Source organism: Trachurus japonicus, chromosome 4 (assembly GCF_045865225.1).
Source record: "Trachurus japonicus isolate A0001 chromosome 4, Traja_1.0".
NCBI lineage: Eukaryota > Metazoa > Chordata > Actinopteri > Carangiformes > Carangidae > Trachurus > Trachurus japonicus.
The window spans coordinates 7,239,849-7,249,541 of record NC_140910.1 but is presented as its reverse complement, the minus strand read 5'-3'; the positions used below and the strand labels follow the sequence as shown (position 1 = coordinate 7,249,541).

The 9,693-nt window shown below is 39.3% G+C and overlaps 1 protein-coding gene across 1 annotated transcript in view; it reads right to left on the bottom strand.

The window, feature by feature from the left end:
* inpp5d (inositol polyphosphate-5-phosphatase D) overlaps positions 1 to 8,794 on the bottom strand; it is a 15,594-nt gene extending 6,800 nt beyond the window's left edge. The window contains exons 1-10 of the mRNA XM_085773643.1: positions 8,483 to 8,794; positions 7,907 to 7,970; positions 3,928 to 4,063; positions 3,657 to 3,801; positions 3,181 to 3,321; positions 3,008 to 3,098; positions 2,422 to 2,499; positions 2,243 to 2,320; positions 2,026 to 2,149; positions 368 to 474 (exon numbers count right to left, since the gene is read on the bottom strand). Of these exons, the coding sequence (XP_085629769.1) occupies positions 368 to 474; positions 2,026 to 2,149; positions 2,243 to 2,320; positions 2,422 to 2,499; positions 3,008 to 3,098; positions 3,181 to 3,321; positions 3,657 to 3,801; positions 3,928 to 4,063; positions 7,907 to 7,970; positions 8,483 to 8,622 (1,104 nt within the window). The 5' untranslated portion in view covers positions 8,623 to 8,794. The remainder of the gene's footprint in view (positions 1 to 367; positions 475 to 2,025; positions 2,150 to 2,242; positions 2,321 to 2,421; positions 2,500 to 3,007; positions 3,099 to 3,180; positions 3,322 to 3,656; positions 3,802 to 3,927; positions 4,064 to 7,906; positions 7,971 to 8,482) is intronic.
* Positions 8,795 to 9,693: the final 899 nt, after the last annotated feature.

The following is a 9,693-nucleotide window of genomic DNA, read 5'->3' as shown; positions in this document are numbered from 1 at the left end:
ACCATGACTGCCACCCGCCCACCCCAGCAAAAAAGTAAAATAAAATAAAATAAAATGAAGACCGTCTCAACGCACACAAAAGCCTTAACTTTACACTACTGATTTCACATGACGTATTTCATATTTTTGTAATCGTGATTTTGTTCAAATGCAGGATAGTAGCCTACCTTCTTTTTTCTTTTCTTTTTTGCAGCAACTTCTTAATCAAAATGAGATGACTTGTTCATTTGATGCTAACAAAACAAAATGTTGCCAGACCACTGTACCTATCAAGAAATAATCTTTCTAAAGAATTTTTAATTTAACCCAAATGGACCTATGTTAATAAGGTAAATTAGGAGCTGGCCAAAGTCCAGATGTCTGTTACCTTTGTGTCTTCAAACACAAAATCTTTGCGAGAAATCTTCTCCTTCTCTGTCTCCACAACGATGACAAGTTTAGCGTGCATCTTCTGAGATTTCACCAACTGCAGAACTGAAACAAATGATCACAGTACCATCATTAAAATGAGCAGCATTAAAGGCTGTGAAACATGACAAGTGTCAGCAGCCTCTACAATTTGCTGTAACTTGCTGGTAAACTACATTCATATTTTGTGCTGGTCAAGTACTTCAACTACTTTTTGGGTCATTGTTTGTAGTTTAACTACTCAATTCACAAACTATAATTATGGCCAATAACATGAAATGTTTTTTTATTAGAAAATATACATTTTATTTTACCATCATTGTGTTACAGAACTTTATTTGAAAAAAGGCATGAATCATGTCATGACATGCCAAGCCAACGCTGCCTCTGATTGGTTTGCGCTGGTGTTCCTGTCATGGTTTTAAACATTGTTGTTCAAGACACACACCGATCTAGAATATGTCTACCTCTTTGTATTTTTTTATTACATTTTTTGTTGACTGACTTACATTTCTGATTTACAAGTTGGTATTGAGGTAGGATTTTCATTTTCTCTTTATATTACCCAGCATGTCTATAGATTACCCAACATGTCTATGGTCAACCTACAGTATGTTGACCAAAAATGTCAGCTTTTTTTCTTTAAAAAAGATAAAACTGAGTTGAGGCATATTTCTGCTGGCATGTGGATTTTTTGTAGGCTATTATTTGTTTCATACACCACATGTTGTTCATTTAACGCTGAGTTACATGAGTATAATGAGTATAAGTAGTTGCTATAGCTACTTTTTCCAACTGTTTTTTTTACAAACTACATTTCTCCAGCAGTAGAAATGTAGTTTGTTCAAACTACTGCCAGGCTGAACTACTACTATGTAGTTTTACAAGCTACACTTAAAAGCTTCCAGGTAGCTTCCCAACACTGGGTGTTGAAACCCAGTCAAGTCTGAGTCAAGTCTTGAGTCCCGAGTGTTTGAGTCAGAATTCAAGTTCAAGTGTGTAATACAATGGCAATGAGCACACTGAAGTTAACTAAAGAAATCAAAAGTCATCAGTGCTCAAGTTCAATCACAAGTCCTTAAAATCAGGACTTCAGACACCACGTCCTTGACTAGAGTACCACAACACTGCACCATGCTAACATGCCCCTAATTGCAAGAACAATATACTATTAGTGCCATTTAGGCTTAGTATGTTAGCAGGCCAACCTTTACTAAATAGGGGTAATCACAAAGTTAAGCTGAGGCTGAGGGGACTGTCATTAGATTTTCTGATAGCTGACACATTGAGATAGCCTACTGATCTGATTAAAGCACTAGCTAAGATATGTGGGGATCACTACTGTTGTTATGATTAATCCTGTGGAAGACCTCTGAGGACTCCATCCAGGTTCTGCCAACACACTGAAAATAACAACAAAAAAATGAATCTCATGGCGATGCTACAGGAGAATTTGGAGGAATACTAAAGCCAATCACATGAGGATCATTCATGTCTGTAAAAACAAAAATCATTGCAATATTTCAGTCACCACCAAATGCAGTGGGCCAACTGACCATTGCTAGAACCACACTGGCAGCATGTCTAAATATACAAAGGGAGGAAGGAACTCCTTACTTTTATTATGCACATAGTATTTGTCTTCAGGCGCATCTTTTGACTTCTTGAAATAGAGTTTCCCACTTTCAACATCCACTTTCAGGAACATCTTCGTGGGAAGAGCAAGTGATTCTTGCTTGACCTAAGAGTGAAAGAGGAAACTGATTAAAGAAGCTGCAAACCCCCAGACTTTTTACTTTATTTTCATGCAGGCTAAACTCATTTAGAGACGCACCTCAAATGTAACAAGCGGTATCAGAGATTTCCTGTGACCTCCTTCATATCCAGCAGACTCAAACACAGAACTTCTAGCCTGAAAAGAGAAAAAGATAAGTTAGATTTGTCATCATCTTTGACATGTCAAAGACTAAGATTTCTTCGAGCCGGTCAGTAAAATGAGCCTTAGGAGTTTACCTTATCTTCTATTGAGTAGAGCAGTTTTGTCAGTTGCTCAAGCCTGAAGGTCACAGGATGACCGGAGTCGCCAGAAAACTGGGCGAGGAAAAAAAAGGAAATAATATTTTTTTTTAATGTTTTTTGTGTTGATACCAAGTAGCTGAACAGTGGAGCCAACACCGAAGTGCCAAAACTGCAGTTCCTCAAATGACCACTTGAGTCTGGCTTCAAAAGTGAGTCAATCTCCAAGGACTCCCATATTAAAATGTCCAACTTTGCAGCAGAAATAAACATATAAGAGCATGGTGAAGTCTCAGTGGTTAATCCCCTCCTTCAGGACAGCTGTACGAGGGTGAAGGTTTAAAGTTAAACATAATTTAGGCCATGTTGCTTTGAGTGGCAGGTAAATAAGCATTATGCTCGCCACCAAGCGGCATGCACTGAAGTCCCTGACTTGGATTAGTCAGAATGGGGGTGAGGCATACACAGGCACTGCCAAAATGGTAATGGCAGGGCAGGTCACTTCAGAAACCTCAGGAGGCTGCATACAGCTTTACATACAGTCTATAGTTGATACTTGGAAAGGATCAAGGCTGCTACCCACATGTCTTGGAAAGTGGCCAATCCCTGGGGAGAGCTGTTGGTCCAGCACTTTATGGAAGACCTCCAGAGCTGGCAGAACGTGGGAAATTTCACTGCAGAAAAGATGAGAGCATGGTTAAATCATCTGTATAACATGATAGCCCACAGTGGATTCGGTTGACTGGCCGTCTTTACCTGTTTAGAGTCTTGCAGATTGAAATTATTAGCTTCTTCAATCCGGGAAGGTTGTGGTTGCCGTTCTGTACTTGTTCAGCATCCAGGCAGATTGAGGACCTGAAGTATTCCTGAATGGCTATTTGATGCTCCTCTGATAGTCTGGAAATGTGCAATGCATAATTTTCTTATACAACACACATCAACTGAACAAATCACTGCCTGTTGTCTTATTTGTTTTAATCTGTATTCAAATGTTTTCTATATTTTAATGAGTTTTCACATTTTTCCATTTTACTTGTATTATCTGCTGTTTTTATTGTCTGTAAAGCGACTTTGAGTTTCATGAAAAGCGCTCTATAAATTCGTATTATTATTATAAAAAATACTGCATTGTACACACACTGTATAGTCCCAGTGTATTATCAGAAACTTTGCATGATGAATTGTCTGGCCGTGAACAACTGGCTATGAAGTTTTTTCAAATGTGAACGTACGTAGACAGGTCCATGTGCTGCAGTCTCATCAAGTAGGTGTCTGATAAAGTTTTGCAGGCCGGCTCAGGGGACCTGGAGTCACTGTCTTTCACATCGTTGAGTGGGAACTTCCTGGGTGGAAGCTGCGGTGGATGGGCGATGGGTTCTGCAGCACAAAGGACATATTTAGACATGTTTATATGTAAGTCAATGCACAGATTCTGTTATATATGGTATGTTATATACTGGTTGATATTGCAACCAGTTTACAAATGCACTGAAGGGGTTGGACCTGGTTCTTCATGTTCCTCCTCCTCTCTCTGGACAGAGTATTGCAGATGTGTGACCAGTCCCATGTTGGGACTGTAATATGCGTCCACGAGCTCCGGCAGCATAGCGAAGAACCTGATAGGAACTCCTTCAGATGCCTGAGGAGCAGATCACAGCAGAAACATCATTTTGTGATGTAAATTTTTGCACTAAATTCGTTTTGTTACTAAACTAGCTGACATAACCTCAAGTGTTACTTTCAATATGTTGTCAGATATGTCTGCGTGTCTGTGGCTTCGTTCAGCAGATTAGAGGTACATTCATGGACGAGCTGAGTTCCTTAATCAGCTGTGTGAGGCTTTCTTTTCTTCATAAGGATATACCATACAAAATACATTGACCCATTTTACCATTTACTTCAATACTTTGACTCTCATGGTCACATGTAGACAACTGCAGGATTTTTTCTATATTTAAAGTATATACCACCACACTCGCCTCATTCAAACACACACCTCTCTGACCTTTTTTTGACCCTTTACTGCAAACCAGTTCCACAGTGTTCTTTTAACGCCTTTGTTCGGAAACTTTACCGTGTGTCAAAATGGATCCGATAGAACTGCAAATGTCACTCTACTACTTGTCTGTCACTGAATAAAACAGAGCCTGTAAAAATTTAAAAATAGGAACATTATGTATTCATACTGTATATATGTACATATACGTACATGTATGTGTATGTATGTATACAGTGGCATGCAAAGGTTTGGGCACCCCAGGACAAAATTTATTTTAATGTGAACAGTTAAGTAAGTGGAAGATTAAATGATCTCCAAAAAGGCATAAAGTTAAACTTGACACACCTTTTGCAATATATCAGTGTATTATTTTTATTTTCTACAATTTTAGAATGAAAAAAGGAAACAAAGCAGCAGCCTGCACAAGAATGGGAAACCCAGGAGACTTGAGCTCTCAGATAACTTTGATCAAGGTATCATCATCAGACAAGATATTTACTATTTACACACTGTGATAGTTCTCAAAAGGGGGGCTAGTATAGGTACTAACTATACAGGGTGCCCAAACCTTTACTGTGGGCCCTTTTCCTTTTCTGTCATTTTGAAAAGATGAAAATATATTTTTTAATAAAATGTTTGAAATGTAAAGGGAATGTGTCATCTGTAACTTTATGCCTTTTGGAGATCATTTCATCTTCCACTTGCTTAACTGTTTGCATTTACGGAAATTTTGACATGGGGTGGGTGCCAAAACCTTTGCATGCCACTGAACATACACATACTGTTGTGTTTATGCAACAGTATAGTGGAGGCACTAGCATTCAAATCAGTAAAACACTGATATGTAGAATATAACATTCATCCTGTTGTTTGCAGCTTTTGGCTGAGCAGGAACATCTTTTGTTGACATATCTGCAGACAAAGCAGTGGGAGGTGTAAGATCTGATAACATATCTGGCAAATAAAAAGTCAAAGGGGTTTGAAAAATAGAGGGCATCAACAGACTGAAAGGATGGTACTGAAGAGTTACATTACTTTAACAAAGTTGAATAAATAATGGAACAATTATGTATTACAGTTCAAACTTAAAATCAGTAATCTGTAACCTATTGCACAGAGCTGAATGTTTGCCACCGTGCCTTGTTTGGGCAGGAAATGGTTCTTACCTGATGCTTACAGTAATACCATCACTGCCTACATGCATTAAAAAGTGAGTGTTAGTTTGTCCCATGTAGCTACTCAGTTTGACTGAAATCAAACAGTGGTGAATACCGATCCAGGCTTTACTACGGTTCTATTTCAGCTTTCAGTTTTCAGTTGTTGGACATGGTTGTTTTCATGTGTCCATCCCTCAAAATGTTAACTGAAAATCCCGTTAGCAGCTTTTAAGAAAGCAATCACAAGAAAGTGGTATAAACCAGATCCACCAACGCAAGATGACTGGCTGAAAATTGTCAATGAAATATATGTTATGGAACGGTTGACTAATAAGATAAGGCCTCAAGAAGAACAATGTCACAAATAGTGGGAGAAATGGACTGTGTAGGCTACTACACACCAACGACAGGATAAGGACTAGTCTATCACACTGATAATAAAGTAGGGAAAAAGTTATTTTTCTGATGTTTGTTTTTATTTGCTTATCCTTTTCTTTTTTCCTATGTATATCGTCTATACATTGCCAAAAAAGCAAAAAATAAAGTATTAAAAAATGTAACATAACTCAAAACGTACGTGTATGTTCCCATGATGGCACATTCTCAACCTATGTTTCCATGACGATGCAACTCACTTAATTCATCCATAATAACCGCAAGCCCAAACTGTTTTCACTTCCCCGTGTCGGTGTAACTTTTATTTTTATGCAACAGCTATCAGCGATAACAACAGGCCAGTAAAGCATCTCCTGATGTATAGATTGAAATTGCCGAAACGTCAACTCATGAATCAGGTGATGACAGACCCACAGTCTGGATCTCAATGAAGCATTTCTGACTTTACATCTCCTGGTATCGGAGAGCAGGTTGGTGTTTCCGTGAAAGACTTGTTATTGCACCTTCACACTGACTGACATTTCATTCAGACTCTAAACACTGCTTTGTCAGCAGCAGTATAGCTTTCTCAGCCAGTCATTCAAATACCAAACCATTATTACTAATGCAGTCGTAATGTTTTATGTTCACTTTGATTTCAAACTTGATGACATGACAATTGAATTTGAATTCACTAGTACAGACTGGATAGTTTAACACGAGCACATGGGGTGTGTCCATATTCACTTTTGCTATTTTAGCACCAAAAATGGTCGTTCCACCATTTGGATTGTTCGGCAAAGTTGTAGTCTCTTAATTATTCATGGGTGTTTTGGATGTAACATCCAAGCAACCAATCAGAGTACCATTTCAAATTCCCTTTAGTAGCATGGCAAGTCAAATCATTGTGCTGCTACAAATTCTAGGCTACAACTGCACCCAATAGCACAAATCACAACAGGGCTGTAATGTAATATCCCATAGGACTCAACCTAGGCTATCCTAAGTGCATAACAGGCACAGTGCACACAGCTGTGCTCCTGTCTACAGTTTATATTCAGCCCTTCTGTTCTGATAATGTGTCCTAATATTGCCCAGGTTTTTGTCGGTCAATCACACCAACAAACTACCTGGCTGCACCACATTACACCAACAGCTGCTCAAATGGGTGTGAGGGTATTTGGTTTTTTAAACATCATGAGCGTCGGACAGGAAAATGACAACTGCATCAACATGAAACTAGCAGTGATACTTAGCTACATTTAGTTGTGCACCTGACATGCAGGGCCTGAAGAGTCTACAGCCATGATTGTGGCCCTGAGAGGCTGTAGCCTACTTATACACAGCAGCTCTATGAGCTAAATGCTAACTGCTTACATGATCACAATGATAACGCTAACATGCTGGTGTTTATTAAGTAATGTTTACCTAATTGAGTTTTGATCTGATAATCTGCTATCTTCATTTGCATGTGCATGAATGTGGATCGTCAAATACATTCAGTAGTTGGCAGGAAAGACTAAAGACCAAAATGTGCTGCTGGCATTAGAGAGAAGAGTCTCAAAGTAAAATTAGTAGAATTCATCCTCTGGGGAACATGAATCTTTGAACCACATAGCTTTGCAACTAATAGCTGTTGAGTCTCAGTCTGGGACAGAGAGGTCTACTGAGCGACAGTTGACACTAACAACCACAACCTTTGTTGGCTAAAAATGTGATTGGTTAGCACGGACATGGGGTGTCCAAACACAGCACTGAGGTTAAAGCTTAACAGGTGCAGTAGCAATAAAAGAACAGCAGTGTAGCAGCTTAGTACATTTTAATATCAAAACAGAATGGGGCTTTAGTGTTTCACTATGGCGTAAACACCAAACACTACTATTTCTGCAACCATAACAACTCATTTGACTTTGGCTCAGAGTGACGGTAACTTTTCAAACTATCCACCCACCTGGACAGAGAGCTTCCTATCCTCATTTGGCAGGATTCTGTATGTGTACACGCAGTTCTGGTATCTGTGGTTAAAATAAAATGCAAATGTGTGTCACGGGAAAATGACATTACTGTGGGGTAAAGAAACATGATGGCTGCGGTGTCCACTGCATACTGACCTGGCTATCAGAGCAGTTTGGGCAGCATTTTAGAAAAAGGTTGCCCAATAAAAAATGATATGAGCTGCAGAGGGCACAGGGTGTTGCTTTATGGCAGCACAGTATGCAAATAAAGGGGAACTAGTCCTGCTTGCAGTGCGTTTGTGCAGAAGTGTTTTATCAAGTGCAAGAGACAGTAAAGGAAAGTGAACTTTTGATAATGTTGAATTACTTAGGTTCAAACTGACATTTAGGGCCTTTGTCAAAATGTCAAAAACAAAAAGTAAAAGGGTCATGTCCCTTTTTCCTTCATTAGTTAGGATCTCATGCTGAATGTTGTAGGGGGTTCACGGGCAAGAAACGATAATATTAGCTGTGGAAACCGTTTCAAATCAAACTGTCAGGGTAATAGAAAGAAACAAGTCATGTCTACTTACAAAACACAGAGGGCATATGCTCCCTGTATGGACTCACTGCCCCGGATAAGGAAGCTTCCATCTCTTGCTGCTCTGGAAAGAAGATCCTCAGCCTTTGATCGAGTTATATTACCATGGTACCAAGGCTGAAAATTTTGCATCCTGCTTGTCACGCCAGCACCTGTGCTCAGGGGTTTTGCATCCGCTCTCAAACTATATCCCAGCAAACAAAAAGTAGACTCAGCTTCTCTCTCTGGCTACTGTCATCTTTTCATGATGTGTAACTTCTACGTCCTTTCTTTCACTTGTTCATCCACTGCCTCCGAAAGCTGTAAAAGGAAGCTGCTACAAGCTCGGCTGTGAACTTCCTCATTTGAGAAGTTAAGAGAGGAGGGCCCTGGTGCCTCCACTCTGCCTGCTTTGTGACACATTCACAGAGCTGCAAATGAAGTACACGCTTTTGCTTGTTGAGTCGAAATCTTTGCTCTAATGATCAACCAACTTGACTGTCTCTTCGGTTTGTGTACACCTGTTTATTAATGTCAACTTTCTCAGAAAACAGTGAAGTCATGTGTAAAGACTTAAATTTAAAAAAAAAAAAAAAAAAAAAGTGGAAAGGGGAAGTAACCAAAAAAAGCAAAAAAGATAATTTTTACTTGCTGTAGAAAAAGAATCTACTGATAAATTAGCTTGTAAATAGATGTAGAGGAATCCTAATTTGGTTCTCAGATGCATTATTAGAACTCAAATCATCTCTGACCTTTGGCCTAGACTAAAACAAGCACTCATATTCTTACAGAGGACCCGGCCTGGGTGAAACTGCTAACTGTTTAATCACCCAATATGAACCAGGAGAGCTTAGGGGGGTTCTAAAGTAGGCTATATACAATCAGGAAATACAAGTTTAGAGTAGCTTGCCATGTTCATGTGATGGACAGGAAGTCTTGCAGAAATATGAGGAGGAAAATAAGCTGCTCGCAAACCACAACATGGGTCACATGACACGAAAAGAGAACTACACATCGGCGAGTCACTGCGGCAAGGTTTCTGCCTCTGTGCTTCAAATAGGTTTTATCACTTTCACAAAGAGCACGTCAAAGTCACAGACATGCTGTGGCAGTAAAGAAGAGACACATGATCTCGTTCACATGAAATCATACTTTTGCTTTCAAGACATGACAGTTGACATGCGATGTGTTCACATAGTTTTTATACAAAAGCATTAAACAGCA